General features: G+C 44.0%; 1 protein-coding gene and 1 long non-coding RNA gene across 2 annotated transcripts in view; one reads left to right on the top strand and one right to left on the bottom strand.

Annotated features, from left to right (window-relative positions):
- Positions 1–9,233, bottom strand: part of LOC123611690 (uncharacterized) — a 120,369-nt gene extending 111,136 nt beyond the window's left edge. Inside the window, exons 1-2 of the long non-coding RNA XR_012511742.1 lie at positions 8,903–9,233; positions 8,762–8,811 (exon numbers count right to left, since the gene is read on the bottom strand). This is a non-coding gene — a long non-coding RNA (uncharacterized LOC123611690). The remainder of the gene's footprint in view (positions 1–8,761; positions 8,812–8,902) is intronic.
- A 1,887-nt stretch (positions 9,234–11,120) lies between these two features.
- Positions 11,121–15,740, top strand: SPRY2 (sprouty RTK signaling antagonist 2). Its single transcript, XM_010966343.3, has 2 exons — positions 11,121–11,789; positions 14,690–15,740. Exon 2 carries the CDS (start codon positions 14,741–14,743, stop codon positions 15,686–15,688), a length of 948 nt encoding a protein of 315 aa, XP_010964645.1. The 5' UTR covers positions 11,121–11,789; positions 14,690–14,740; the 3' UTR covers positions 15,689–15,740.
- Positions 15,741–16,155: the final 415 nt, after the last annotated feature.

Below are 16,155 nucleotides of genomic sequence, written 5' to 3'. Positions count from 1 at the left end.
TATGGCTACTGAGGTACAAGGTCAAAGTTCAGACTCTGGGCAGGATGCTTACTTAGCTCTAAGTTCCTAAGTCATAAACTGACCCAACAAACATTCTTGAAAACTGAGACACTGACTACAATCACTATGCAGTTGAAATCCGTGATCTCATTTCATTCTGACAACCATACTGTTCTGACCAGTGTGGAAGCTGGAGACACTCCAGGAAGACTTTTCATCTGTTTCCACCTGAGTCCCTAACAAAGGCAAAAGATGAGAACACACTCCCGGAGCATTCCAAAACTAACCGAAAGTAGACCTGGGGGGATTTCATCATCAGCATCATTGTCTTGGGCTTGTGTTTTAAGAATGTACATGAATTTAAATAAGGTTAGGTAACCATGTTTATTTTATGGATTCCTATGCCCCCTGCTATAAGCCTACAAGTTGGCAAAATAAAATTGTAATATATTTCAAGCCTACAACGTAATAATTTGATACACATATGTATCATGACATGATTCCCACAATCAAGTTAGTTAACACATCTATCACCTCCTATATCACCTTTTTCTTCTTTTTTTTTTTTTTTGGTGAGAATGCTTCAGATCTACTCTCAGCAAATTTCGAGTACACAATACAGTGTTACTAACTATAGCCATCATGCTGTACATTAAAGCCTCAGAATCCTTACGCACTGTATCACTGAAAGTTTGTACCTTTGACCAACCTCTCCCCATCTCCCCATCTCCCCTTCCCCAGCCTCTAGCAATCACCATTCTGCTCTCTGTCTCTATGAGTTCAAATCCTTACGGTTTTGAGAGCAGGATTAAATAATTGGCCCCAAGAACTAATAATTGATTGAGAGTTCAATCACACTCTGGTGACTCTAGATTTAAAACCAGGTGCTCCTCCTTGCTTCTCCACCCACCACCTCGTGGGACTCGAAGCCCAGGCCCCGGGTCCATGAATGACAGGTCGGAGTCCTGGCCAGGTCCAAGCCCAGGCCAAACCATGCAGCAAGTGCACCATGTTTTTCACCCCAGCCCTTCCTGTCAGATTCTTCGATCCTCTCAGGTGGTGATTTTATGAATAACTGGATCTCTAGGATGCAAAAAACAAAACAAATAAAACCTTGATTTCAGCATATGGTGATTTCTGTGCTGTAGATAAACTCACCATGGCTGATTTTCAAACCTAATGCCACTGAATGCGGAGATGAGAAGAGATATCCCAAATGATTAGCTCTTGTCCGCAAGTGCGGGCCTGTTCTAGCATTTTCATCTGTTCATGCTTTGTTTGGTGTCTACTCCGTTTTCTATTCTTGCTCTCCGTGAGCTATGAGTCTCTATTTTGGTTTCGCTATAATAGCATAATGACTTCCATTTATTGAAGAGTTATTACAAATCAGACTTCTAATACTCCACATGTAGCACTCACTTAACCCTCACGGTGATGCTCGGGCACAGGAAACACTTTCATCATCCTTTTATGGGTGAGGAAACTAACCCCGTGGGAGACTGAGGAATTGCGTAAAGCCCCTTCTTAGATCAGCCTGAAGCTGACTCTGTGTGAAGGATCTTGCCATCTGATTTTTTTTAAATCTCCCAAGTAATGCTAATGTGTGGCCAGGGTTAAGAACCACTTATCTAGAAAATAAAACAAGAATGCTTGCTATTTGGAAAAAATATATAACTTTCCAATGTGGCTATCCATATGTTAGGTCTTCGATAAAGCTCAATTCACACTTCTACTTGACGGTGTGTAAGTGCACATCAAATGTGCTGGAGACACACTGAGAACGTGGAGAATCATCTTTTGGAGGTGATAAGAGTTTTTTCTAAAAAAATACTCTGAATAACCTAAATATCTCAGTAAGTAAGGCAGCAGCACATTTTGAAATGACTATCTAGCTTTTATTTCAAATATTATTGTGTTGTTATTTACTTTCGTTGTTTAATTTGGGGTCACCAGCTAAAACACAACGTGGGACATAGAAAAAACTATTTGTCGTTTATCTGAAATGCAAATGTGACTGAGTGTCCTGTATTTTTATTTGTTAAATCTGGCAGCTCCAGCTTAATTTGGGGCCAGAATTTTCATGCTCTGAGTCAAAATTTTATACAGTATCGTCTCCCTTTATTACCTCTCACCATCCAAACGTATCCATCCTTCACATTTGGCCTAATGAGTATGCCAACAAGCAATAGTGCTTTACTATTTATACCAAATTATTCCCAATGATTTTGGTCTTCATGTTAAATTATGAATTTACTACAAGGATCAAAGTTTAAAATTTGGATCCCAAAAAGTTGTTTTAAGCAATTGAACACAGACAGAAATCATAAATAAAAAGATTGATAGGTATGAGTTCACATACAAATTGAAATGTATTATTTCAATGGCAAAAACAAAAAACAAAATAAGACCAAAAGGAAGTCGGAAAGATAAATGGAAAACGGGAAATGTTTGCAATGTAAAATGAGAGCCCAAACAGACAAAGGATGAGCACCCCATTTAAACCATGGACCAAGGGTATGAAATTGAATCACAGGGGGAAAATGCAAGTGTCCAGGAAATATTAAAAAATATACTTAACTTCAGAAGTAAACAAAGAAAGACAAAATGAAACACTGAGATATCATGATTCACCTATCAGATAAGCACAGATTAAAAATGTTGACAAAAGTTACTATTGGTAAGACTTACAGAGAAACAGTCTCTTTTACAAACTAGGATTAGAAATGTAAACTGGAGTAATTCTTTAGGGAGCTTATTAGCAATATAATCAAAAAATTTAATATGCATAAACTTGACTCAAAAAACTGCTTCTAAAAATGTACTCTAACAAGGTAAGACAAATGTGTGAAAATAAGACAAATGTGTGAAGATACGAGCAAGAATGCTTATCACAGCATTATTTATTCTGGCAAAACAACTATCCCCCAAACCCACAAAAACCAGAAATCTATTGACTAGCAATGAAGGATTTTTAAAAGAAATATTCACCAAATATTATCCACTAATGAGGTTTCCACTTTTTTATAGTTTTCAAAACGGTTTGATTTTTTTTTTCTTACAGTGAACATGTAATTCAGAACAAAATAAAATTGAATTAATCCATTTGTCCTTTGGGAGGCATTCATAGAGAGAAAAGTAGAGCAGAGTCAGTTATCTCTGGATAATTCTGAAACAAAGTACTCTATATAAATTGATAGAACGTGGTTATCAAAATATACGAGAGATTGCTGGTTAAATCTCTACGGTCTTACTGAAAGCATGCTAAATTCCTCCCAGTCCCTGCTGAGCCATAAAGCTAGTGACCTTTGCCCCTTAGGTACCATGGGCCCAGGACATTTGGTATGATCTTAGATTTCTGAAGTATCATAACCCACTAATAACTTGAAAAGTGGTTGAGAAGCTAGGGCATAAAAACAACTTCTTTTAACAACTGTATGAAATTCGTGAGATAAGGATGCCAAATAATGTGAAGACAATCATTTGTCTGTTGCCACAAACCCTGGCCTTGCGTGAGGTTGAAACGCTCCTATGATGTCTTGAATACACTTGAGGATTCCTCTGGGAAATTCAAATATTTCAGCCTCTGTCTAGAACTGTCTTATCTGAATTCCATTGTAAAGTTACAGTACTAGAGACATAAAGGTCTTTTTCACCCACACTCTTGGTATATATTCAGAGAATTTTAGCTTCTTAATAAGCCACTTAGAGTTTGTACTGCCGAAATGGGAGAACGATGGACCTGTTCACTGAGGCACACAGAGATCAAACGAGTAGCCCACTGCTCCGCTCAGAGGCTGCCTCCTTCCGGAGCCTCCTTAACTCTGCAGAGCCAACAAACCATCAAGCATCAAATTACCCGGCTGAAAACTGACCTAGTAGAGGCCCTTGCACGGCTTTCCAGAATTTTCATGACTATTCGTCAGTCTTCTCTCCCATTTAGATCGTTAGCTCCTTATAGTCAGAAACTAGCTAGTTCCCATCTCAAACCCACTGAGCAAAGTGATAATGCCAGCAGCTCCCAGACTAAGGCCAGGAAGACAGGAATTCTGCCCCCAGAAGGCCACGCCACGCTGACAATAGAGAGTACTTGCTCTGTGTTTAAGTTTTGTCCAGAATGCTGGAGAATAGGATTTGTGATATAGTTTAAGACTCTAATATTATTATTCTGAGTCATTGTCCATTCACCTTCACAGGATCATAACTGAAAGAATTTAAAACAACAAAACATCATAGCATTCTAGTGTACAACAAATCCCTCTGCCACGCCTCATTAAATGTAAGTGAAGGTGTGCCTTCTACCTGACAGGGGATGGAGCTGCCGACACAAGGCTCCATCCCAAAAATATACAGTTAAAGACTCAGTGTTGCATAAGAGCCCAAATGTTGAAGTCACTCTCAGAGAAGACAGAACTCACATTTTTCAAGCCTCTAGATTTGCTGAACAAGCAATTCGATGAGGAGACACTTCAGTCAGAAACAACCACATCAGCTAAATAGGTCCCTTCTTCCCTACCTACTCTAAGAAAGTCACACATGAAAACAAAAATCAATGTAAGGTTAAGGTTTCTATAGAAATACTATTAATAGCTGAATATAGCTATTGAAACTTGTTCCAAATCTCTATTTTAATTCCTACGTAAGTATAAACAAATAAGATACATAAATTGTGCTCACTATGTAATTTTAAAACTTTTTGAAAATATGGAGGCAAAACAGATCATTTTACCCAATAAACTACCAAGCTCAATTTAACTGAAATTATCATTGCTTATTCAGAGCATCCCCATATGCTAGCCTTTGTAGCTAATTTATATCATCCAATCCTAACAGCAACTCTTTTACAGATGGGAACTAAGGTTAATGATCTCACTCATTCATCTTATTTTAAAATGTCTAAGTGACTGATATGTGCCAGGCCCTTCAGTGCTGGGGATAGAATGGCAGGCAACATGTGGCTTGGATTCCAGGCCTCATGGCACTTAGAATGCAGTGAAGGAGACAGTTCATAAATGATCACTCAATTACACGTATATTTGTAGCAGAGAAGGTCAGGAGAGGAACAAGGGACATCTGACCTAGTCAAAGGGTCAGAAAAAGCTTTCCTGAAAGAAAGACAACAGAGATTTGAAAGGTAAGTAGGACTTAAACCAGCAAAAGGCCAGAAAAGTGAAAAGGGGAATTGCATATACAAAGGTCCTGGTTACAAGAGAGGGGTACTTTTGAGCAAATAAAAGGAAATAGTCATAGCTGCAAGGCAGAAAACAGGATAGTGTGACATACAGAAGGCTGGGCAGGGAAAAGGGCTGGACTGTAGGACCAGGAAGTTGGGTTAAGGACTTGGATCTTTACCCCAGGAAAAAGGAGAAGCCAAGAGTCGGGGTTTAAGCAACAGGGGATCCTGATCAGATTTGCCCAAAATGTCCTGCACTGAACCCCGTTCCAAAATTCTTGAGCTCCCAAAGCCTCTGGAACCTATTATGATATTTAAAAGTTCAACCTTTACCATTTTCCTTTAGAAATTACAGCTTAAAAAAAAAAAAGAGGAAGATCTAATTTTCCCTGTACATGCTTTTAACATCTTTTAGAATGCAAGTATGTCTCTGCACTGTATACAGAGTGAGATGGTTCTCAAAACTGCAAGAGGATTTTCACATAGAACATGAAAGGCAAAAATCATTCACTATTTGATGGCTTTCTTGGAGCTATTTTAAAAATGCATTCTTAAAGTTAGCAAAGTGCTAACTTCTAAATTTTAATTTTAATTATTCATATAGTTAGACTTTAGCCAGATGCACTTCTTAAAGTAAAAAATTCTTAAGAGTTTACTTTTATTTATATTCCCCAGCTGCCTATGATCAACTTTTTTTGTTATTTTCTTTATTACACAGTTTTAGAATAGATGTCCCTTATAAACTTCCTTCCAAATACATAAAATTTTCAAAATTTTTTTAACTTTGTAACATTTACTATTTCAAGAATTAAAAATCATGTAGCTCACAGCGAAAAATAAATGTGACAATAAATACATGTATGTTCATGTATAACTGAAAAATTGCGCTCTACACTGGAATTTGACACAACATTGTAAAATGACTATAACTCAATAAAAAATGTTAAAAAAAAACAAAAAAGAATTAAAAATCATGGCCTTAACAAACTTACTTCAGTTACTATCCAATACTTATACGAAATACAATAGTAACCTCCAGGCTAGCACAATGTCTTAAATTCTGCCACTAAAAATTCAAAAACTCTTTATCTGCTTTTAGAAAACTGAGGCAAAAAATATTTATTTATTTTAATTATATCCACTAATTTCATTCACTCATTGAAAAATACTTATTGAGTATCTAATGTTTACAGAGATCAGAGTGAGTATTTTCTTCTTTTAAAGAATGAGGTGGTGAAGAATCTTTCTAGTTCAATTCAAGTCCACTAACAAAGAAGTCCAAGGTTGTCCTGTTATAGATTCTTCAGATCCTTGGAGTGGTCTAGCATCTTGAAGAGTCACACTGAATACAGAGTTTGTATAGAAAAGCTGTTTTATATAACCCCACAATATTCTCAAAGATTCATAATTCACTGCATGTTCAAAACGCCTCCTGTCCAAAGGAACAAACAAACTGAATCTGCATGCACTTATATTCTGTTTACCAAATTGAACATTTTTAGACCTGACCTGTTAACTGAGATTAATTCAGGGCTGGCTGACAGCCTGGATATTATGACCTCTGGATTATAAGAATAGCTATCGTGGAATCTGTTTGATTACATCTTCCTTAGAGAACAGGTTGAACTTCCTGTGCCTTTTTGATCATGTGTCCACACAATGGGAAGTATAAAACCAACACCTCCTTTTTATTCAGAGGCTAAAATCTTCCTGCTGCTACTCAGCTTGGTAATATCCAAATCCTCGTTTTGATTTATGATTTTCACTTTTATGAGGCTTTACCATCTGGGTTAAAAAGATCCCAGAACAAAGGGCATCTACTGTTAAAAACAAACAGAATAAAACTAGCAAACCTAGGGCTTTGGGGAAAAGGCAAAGCAACAATGCAGTGATCTCACTGATTAGACTTTCTCTGCACACATCAGTCCTACAAAGGAAGAAGCTTGACCTTGAGGGCAGAAGATAAATATACTGGAAATATAATGAGAAAAATGTTGGTCAGCAGAGAAATTTTGTTTTGCCTTGTTACAGAACTTCAGTCCACATCTGACTTTGCATAAATTGTAATAATAATTGCACAGAGCTAGCAGGGAAATTGATTAACCAGTAGAAACCATCAGGTGGATTCAGGTTGAATGTAAGATCTCTGAAAAAGACTAGGCCAACCAGAGGCTCCAGTTCAAGATCAACTCATCAAACCACTCCTCTTATCCAGGATAACTCCAGATCTGCTCCCCCCTCCCCCCGTTGCACCCCCCATTTAGTTAAGGATAAAAGGACACACCAAAGAAGGTCAGATGCAGAGATAAGCTTTCCCCAGTCCTCCAAGAGATGTAGATAAGAACTCAAGTGGTCTATTTTGAACTCCTATCACAGCCACTCCCAGTTCCCTCCAAGAGGCAATATCTATAGAATTTGGAGAATCAAAGCAATTCAAAAAGCGAAATGACTACAGTCCTGGCTGCCAAATCAAAAGGTCCATTATTGCAAAGCCCTTTAACTTACAAAGGTCACTCCCAGAAGAGTCCATGCATAAATTAAGTTTACTATTGCAACTGGAATATGAGGAGAAATAATGGCTGAAAGATCTGAATTGTTACACTTGAAAGCAGTAACACCATTGTGTTCTGGCCGATCTTTAAATATGAACACATAAATTAGTTGCCTTGGTTATAAAACTAACAAAATAACCAAATAATCAGTTTTCTTTGTATCACTGCGAGGTATCTCTTTGATTATCAAAACTAGGTCTGAGCCCAGTAAGGTCAACTGGTTTGGTCAATTGCACAAAGAAACTAGAACTAGAGTTGTTTAAAACTACATTCTCCCATGACTACAACATAAACCAGAAGCTTAGATGAGTAAGTGCCACCGTGAAAATATGGGGCTTAACTTGGCCAACAACCTACTTGTAAAGAAGCACATCAACGCTATCCCTATTAATGCCTTCTACAAAGACTGGAGGCAAAAGTCACGTAGGTTTATATGCTGCCTCATTAAAAAAAAATTAAAGATAATCAATTATAAAATGAAATAAATCTAAAGAATGAATTCAGAAAATTAAATGAAGCAGAGACAAGATCCCAAAAGCACGACACACAGTCCTGTTCAGTGGCTAGGACTAAGAGGCCACGTTACTTGGTGCCTCCAGAGAACTTGGAGGTGTGTACTGGTGCAGCACGACTTTGCAAGGATTTGGTGTTTTTCAGCATTAGGCAAACAGAAACACCTGTTCACACATCATGGTTAGCTCTCCAGAACTCTCCACAACACGTTTGAGAATGGGCTTCATTGTGAAGCTTTACATAACATTCTTTCAAAATTCTAAAGTATCTTCCAAAATGAACCCCAGTTATAATTTTGGAATGTAACATGAGAATCAATTTTGGACACATTACAATAACTGCATCAAACATTTCATTGTGTGTGCACGCACAGACGTCCAGAGAAACATAATTCCTCTTTGGGACTAAACTAAGTAAACTTTGGAGCCACAGTATACTGCTTTATACACCACGTCCGAAAAATAAAATGCACTAAATAAATAGTAAGGAGTAAATTATAAAGAATCCAACAGATTCTCATTTTTACCTTGTGCTTAAATTATAGGTTAAATGTTTTCCCAGCTTGCAAGCCTGCGGCTGTGGGGGAGGGAGGAAAGAATTAGATTACATGGGATTCTTTCTAGCTCATGAAAGATAAGTATAAATTCCTAGATTCTTCCCTACTGACCCAATAAAAATAGAAGGTGTTCTAACCAGCCGGAAGCTCCTAATTTAAATTGCATTTTACGCTTTGATCCAGAACAACGTGTCTTCACAGAGTTCCTGCAGCGCTGGAAGAATAGCCTGGGCACAAGTGTCTCGGAAAAAGCAGTCACCGGGTGCAGGGGAAGCGGGAGGAAGCGTTTCTTTCACCTGCTCCGAGACTTGTCGGGCGGACGCAGGCGGCGCGTTCCCGCCAGCCGCGCATGCCCCGGCTTTGGCCCCCAACTCCGTCCCCCCTTGGTAAAAGCTAGGGTACTGCACCTGGGTACCTCATTTCGCATTCAAACGGAATGTGTCCGAGGAGATGGTAATTCTTGCACTTACATTATAAATGTGTTTTTATTCACTGTGAACCAGCCGGCCGGAGGTACACTCTGGAAGGCAATCCCGCCTGCCCTCGTCGAGTCCAGGGGAAGAAAGCAGCCCAGCCCCGCGCCGGGTGGGCGCCCCCTGGTGGCCGGACGGTCCGTGAGCACAGCGGCGCCTGCATTCACCCTAAGGCTCAAAGCACTGGGGCATAGGGCGAATGGTGTGCGCTAGGGAGACCCCGTCTTCCCGCGTCCGCAGCCCCAGGGACGTCGAGGAGCAGACCCGACGTAACCTCCTCCACCCTCACCGGAGGGGTTGGGGGACGTAGGTCAGCGCCCGGAAATAACGCATGCCACTTCCCCTGTCACCTCTAGTTCCAAACCCCGGGTGAGGAGGGAGAGCGCTAGAGAAACATGGAGAAGGCAGGGCGAGAGCGCAGTGCCGCCAGGAACGCGCCTGGGACGTTCTAGGAGAGCTCGGGAGAAGGCAGCGAATGCCAGGGTAGCTGTGAACGGATGTGGGCTGGAGCCGGCCCTGGGGGAATCTAGCACCACGTTTTCCTAGCACTGTTTCAAGAATTCTAACCCCAGCACGGCAAGCTCGCAGGTGCTATTCGGGAGTTTTGACCGTACTTCCCTGTAAAGTAAAACCATTCTGGAAATCATTAGAATCCAATGTGAGGAGTATGTTGGAAGGGTGGTGTAAATTTCCCACTGGTTCTCCCAGGTGCAAGGACATTTCTTACTTAATGGATGGCAGTTAGAGCAGTGCATAATGTGTGCATTTTCAATCTTCATATTTCTATTTTTTTTAAGTAAGAAAACCCAGACCACCTTCAAAATGGACAATAGGATTTTCTTGAGAAATGTTCTACATGACAAGGATAATCGGAAATGAAGGATGACGCTTCTGGTTAAGTGGAGGAGGAAATCTTCAATGAAATAGCAACACCCCCCCCCCCCCGCTTTTCAGAAACCCATGATGTCTCCCTTAGTAATCGTGTATATATGTGTATGACTGAATTAACTAATTTTAAAAAGGCCTAGATTGTAGAATTTCCTTCTGCAATTGCGTCAAACAAAAGAGTAAGAAAGATCTTCCAAAAGTCTCCATCTGTGGCTAACTTCCTCTTTTAAAATAAAATCTAATATAAAATCGAAAAACTACAAATCGACACAATCAAAAGCAAATCCCAGCAACAGCAGAAGGTACTTGAAACCCGAATCTGCATTCCGTTCCTCTCGTTTGCGGCTCTGAGGTGGGGGAGGCGGTTTGTGCTGGTGCCTGGTGTATAATCGGGTTAATCCGGTAGACAAAGAATAAACCAATAGCCCTCCCACTTCACTTCCCGCTCCCCTTCTCCTCCCCCTTCTCTTCTCCCCGTCGCCCCCTCGAGGGGGGAACAGAAAAGCGGAGAGGTAGCTTGAAATGGATTCCGAATAAAGTCTAAAATCTGCAACTTGTTTTTAATGCTAACACTGCCTGCCCGGATTAGTTTTAAATGTTGGTTCCCTTATCCTAGTTGCTAGGAGAAATTTCCCTAAAATCAGTCCGAGCTACCGCTCGTCCTCATGGCCTCTGGGGAAACCTTAAAGTCAGTGTTTCCTTGAAACTAGGTAAACTGACCCCGCCGTGCCCAGCCGGCCCGCGGGCACCCCGCAGGACGGCGCCCGGGCGGCAGGACTGGCCTGGGGACACGCGGGGCGGCGCGGTTGCCCTTTTGAATGCCTCCTGCGGCTCGGAGCGCTGGCGGGCGCTGGAGTGTGAGTGAATGTAGCCCCGCGGAGCCAATGAGCTGGGACCGGATGCGATATATCCTCTGGGACAACAACTGCTCTGTTCCGCCTCGGATCCACATGACGCCATTTACTGCTGCCGAGGCCGCCGCAGAGCTCCCTGCCTCCTCCGGAAAGGCGAGGGCGCAGGCCAACGGCAAGCCCCCCCAGCCGGGCCCCAGACCCTCCTGCTCCTCCTCCTCCTTCTCCTCCTCCTCCTCCTCACCCACCGCCCCCGCCTCGGCCTCGCCCCCGTGCCTCCACAACGCCCAGTCTGCACCGCCAAGAGCTGCGCGCCGCAGCGCGAGCGGAGGAGAGGGGCCGGCGGAGCGCGCAGCGCCCAGGCCCCCGCGCCCGCCCGGCCCAGCCCGCTGCCTGTGCTCCGACCCTGCCGGGGCCATAGGACTTGGCCATCTGGCTTTAGATTCTCTATAAGGCTGTTTTCTTTTCTCATTTGCTCATCAGCCAGGAAAAGAGACTCGCTGTTGGTGCTTCGGCCTCCAGTTCATTGAGAAAAAAGAGGAAATACTCCGCGTGCGCTTCTAGAAGGGGGGTCGCCTCCAGTCCCAAAGCCCAAAGTGTTCATCGGCTGGACGCTTGACTCCGGATTTTCCTCTCCTTTTCTCCCCCTGCCGATTGCTCTGAAGTTAGACTGAAGAAGAGTTTGGAAGGAAGAGGGGGAAAGTTCGCATCGGGGCTGGATTTATTTGCACATCGCAGGAAGAACAGAATCCAACGGAGAGGGGTTGGTGCAAAGCCGCGAACACGGTGAGGCGGGTTTGGCTGGCTCTTCCCTTCCTTGCGCCGTGGCCGGCGTGTTGTGGGCAACATGGAGTAGGTGCGGCCAGACTGAGAGTGGGGTCTGTCTCTCCTCCCGCCTGCCTTTCTCTAACCCCTCAGTTTCCCCGCGGGATCCCAGGAGCAGCCCAGAAATGTGTCTTGCCTCCGGCTTGGCCTGCCTCCACGGGGGCTGCGATGCGCGCCGGTGCAGTGTCCCCGGCCCCAGGACCCCACGTGCCTGTGCTCTGGGGGTTTGGGGTGGTGGTCGGCTAGCCCCAGGTCAGCTCCCGGCGGTGCACTGCACGCGAACTGGGCGCTGAGAGCGGGAGAGGGAGGGAAAACTTTGTGTTTTGCAGGCGCCCGCGTTTCTAACCTGCTCCTCTCTTGGGGAAGGCAAGTCCTGGGAGAGGCTATCCTGAGGCAGGGGCGCCGCCAGGACCAGGGGAGTGCGGGTCGCTCGCCTCACGGGGGCAGCGAGACCCCGCTGGTGAAAAAAGGACAGAGTGCCGGGTGGGGGGAGCCCCCCGCCTCTGCACGGTGTGGACAGAGGGACAGAGGGAGCACGGAGTTGGTGAGAGCGTCGCCCTGCCTGGCGCCGCGTCTCTGCGGTTCGGAAGTGCAGCTTTCTCTTTTTTCCGTTCGCCTTGGTCGGCCTGGGTCACGCTTTTTTTATTTTTGGAAGATTGGGTTGACCCAGCACAGGAAGTCATCGAGCGGTCGTGATCATTTTCCATTACCTGAAAATAGGTGGGAAAAGAAGCTAGGTTTTTTTTCCCTTTGATGGACTGATCTACTTTTTTGTTGTTGCTGCCTGTTTTTTTAATTTGGAATCGTGTGCGTTTTTACAAAGCGCTTTCTGTGTCGGTTTGCCCCACCCTTGTGCTTGTGTTGAAGTCCTTTTCCCCTAATCTTTAGTCTGATCACACACTGTTCTTAATGGGGGTTTCAAAGCACTTTTCAAAGCTGGCGAGGGTTCGAGGGGAAGTGGGGGCGCTGCGAAGGAGGCGAGGGATCAGCTGAAATCACTTTTTAAAGTCCCTCTTTCCTCTAAAGATGCTACTTCCAACTGCAAGCAAATCTGCGGGGAAAGTTTCCAGCCCAGGGATCGGGTCTTGCGTTCCTGGCTGTGCAGTGGGGCCCTGGAAAGTTCTTTTAAAAGTAGTATGTTTCTTTGACTTCAAGAAATATACGCGCACGCGCGCGTGTGTGTATATATATATTTAATATATAGGCGTGTGCACATTGCAGGCAGTGCCCCTTGGGTCAGCGCAGGGTGGAGTCGCCCGGTGTGCCTGAGTTAGACCTCCGTCTCCGGGCTGTGTGTCTAAGGCAGGGCTTTCTTCCACGCTGCGTCGGGACTGGAAACCAGTGCCCGACGTTCAGTGCCTTGGCCGGAACGTCCTGTGGTGGGCTGCGTGACCTCTGCCTGAGGGTGGAGTGACTCTCTCTCTTGGAGTTGGGAGGCAGTTCTCTGGGGTGGGGGAGATATCTAGCTGGGAAGGGAGGGAGGGAGAAGCGTGCTCTAGCATTTCAGGGCACGTCCCCTTCCCAGGCGCCCGCGCCCCTCGCCTGTCTGTCTCGGAATTGTGCGCAGGGGGGTTAGCTTGGCCTCTGGCCTGTGCCGGTCCTCCCGGAGCAAAGTCCCTTGGGGCTCCAACAGTGTCCCACCTGCTGGGGACGGTGTTGGGGCGCAGATAAAGAGCCGATAAATGGAGTGAAAGCAAAGAGCAATGCTGTCCTGTCTGCCTTTCTGTTACAGCAGAGATCTGTTTTCCAGCTCTGCTTTTTTTTCCTAATTGGAATACGTATGTTACCTGCCTGTGTCTCTTTTCTGAAAACTGGAGACTGGCTGCAGGTCCACCTTTGCGCATTTTCAGTCATTGTAGACTTGGCAAAGGGATGGTAGTTTCAGAATTCACAGAGAGATGGCAATTTAAGCTGTTACTTGTCAGGATGATAGATTTGAGATGTGACACTTGAATTTTTAAAACACTTTCTATTACCACTGATCAGTTTATGTTCTCAATTACTAGGTTTTTGGAAACGGGCAAAGCAGTTAAGATTCTTACATAATTTATTTCTAAAACAGGGAGAACAGAATTTTTCTAGGCTATCAGGTTGAAAAATACGTGATTCTTAAGTTGTTAAGAAGTTGAAGAAAATTAGTTCCTGTCTTTTTGTTGCTCGTTGTGTAAGTTGGCTTGATTGTCTTCCTGGCATCTAATGGGATTTGAATTGATGTCTTTAATTCTATAACTTTGTGCTACCATATAGTTAATGATAATGCATGATTGTTATATAAAATGTATAAGTATTCCTTGGGGGGAAATACATTTTGCACGTCATATTCATCCTATGGAGTTTCATAAAGTTCCAGAATACTAGGTAAATCATAGTTCAAGGTATTTGAAATAAAAGCAGACTGAAAGTAAAAGCTAAGAATTTCTAGGCTGTATTTATTGATGCTTAAGGCAAAAATGACCATGATCAATTTAAACCTATTTCAAAATTTGAAAAGGTATTCAGCTTTTGAAAATGTCAGTTGGCAATGTTATATTCCAACATTACTTTCCCACAATTTTTACATTGAACCTGAACCTTGCAAATTTTATGCTTGTTTGAATAAGGAATTGTTACTTACGTGATTGGAACAAAGATCGGCTTTGTGTCACTACACATCACAGGATTAAAGAATTGTCAGTACCTAGTCATAATTTTTACTTTTTGGTACAGGCATTGATCAGATGGCTATTCCAATACCCTCATAGCCACTCCATTTCAAGTCCTGTTTCTCTAGGGGAAGTGGGAAGTGAAGAGTTAACTCAGGTAGGTGGAGAGTGGGAAGTATCCTGGAGTGTAAATCGTCTCTTTCCTCTTGGTTCCCGCAGGAATTCAGATGTGTTCTAAGCCTGCTGGAGTGACCACACTTCCAAGACCTGATGGAGGCCAGAGCTCAGAGTGGCAGCGGGTCGCAGCCCTTGCTGCAGGCACCCCGTGACGGTGGCAGGCAGCGTGGGGAGCCCGACCCCAGAGACGCCCTCACCCAGCAGGTACATGTGTTGTCTCTGGACCAGATCAGAGCCATCCGAAACACCAATGAGTACACAGAGGGCCCGACCGTGGTCCCCAGACCTGGGCTCAAGCCTGCTCCTCGCCCCTCCGCTCAGCACAAACATGAGAGACTCCACGGTCTGCCCGAGCACCGCCAGCCTCCCAGGCTCCAGCCCTCGCAGGCCCTTGCTTCTGCGCGGGCCCCGCTGTCCAGGTCCATCAGCACGGTCAGCTCGGGGTCTCGGAGCAGTACCAGGACAAGCACCAGCAGCAGTTCCTCTGAACAGAGGCTGTTAGGCTCATCCTTCTCCTCCGGGCCTGTTGCTGACGGGATAATCCGGGTGCAGCCCAAATCAGAGCTCAAGCCAGGTGAGCTTAAGCCGCTGAGCAAGGAAGATTTGGGGCTGCACGCCTACAGGTGTGAGGACTGCGGCAAGTGCAAGTGTAAGGAGTGCACGTACCCGAGGCCTCTGCCGTCAGACTGGATCTGCGACAAGCAGTGCCTCTGCTCGGCCCAGAATGTGATTGACTATGGGACCTGTGTGTGCTGTGTGAAAGGTCTCTTCTATCACTGTTCTAACGATGACGAGGACAACTGTGCTGACAACCCGTGTTCCTGTAGCCAGTCTCACTGTTGTACACGTTGGTCGGCCATGGGGGTCATGTCCCTCTTTTTGCCTTGTTTATGGTGTTACCTTCCAGCCAAGGGTTGCCTTAAATTGTGCCAGGGGTGTTATGACCGGGTGAACAGGCCTGGATGCCGCTGTAAAAATTCAAACACAGTTTGCTGCAAAGTTCCCACTGTCCCACCCAGGAACTTTGAAAAACCGACATAGCATCATTAATCAGGAATATTGCAGTAAGAAGAATTGTTCCTTTTTTTTTTTTAACACACACATATGCAACCAACTAAACAGTTATAATCTTGGCACTGTTAATAGAGGGTTGAGATATCCTTTGGTGTTTGCAGTGAAATGCTTTTTGTCCATGTGCCATTTTAACTGATATGCTTGTTAGAACTCAGCTAATGGAGCTCAGAGTGTGGAGTACAGATCTTGGCGACTCACGTGTTGCATAAGCTAAAGCAACAGACACTCCTAAGCAAAGTTTTTGTTTGTGAATAGTACTTGCAAAATTTGTAAATTAGCAAATGACTCCCCCAGCCCCCTCGTTGTTTTCTCCAGAGATAATGTGCTATATTTTTGTATATACAATAATATTTGCAACTGTGAAAAACAAGTTGTGCCACACTACGTGGCACAGTCACAAAATATTATACTAATATGTTGTACATTCGGAAGAA

The sequence above is a fragment of the Camelus bactrianus genome, chromosome 14 (genome assembly GCF_048773025.1).
Source record: "Camelus bactrianus isolate YW-2024 breed Bactrian camel chromosome 14, ASM4877302v1, whole genome shotgun sequence".
Classification (NCBI taxonomy): Eukaryota; Metazoa; Chordata; class Mammalia; order Artiodactyla; family Camelidae; genus Camelus; species Camelus bactrianus.
This window is presented reverse-complemented; position numbering and strand designations above follow the sequence as displayed.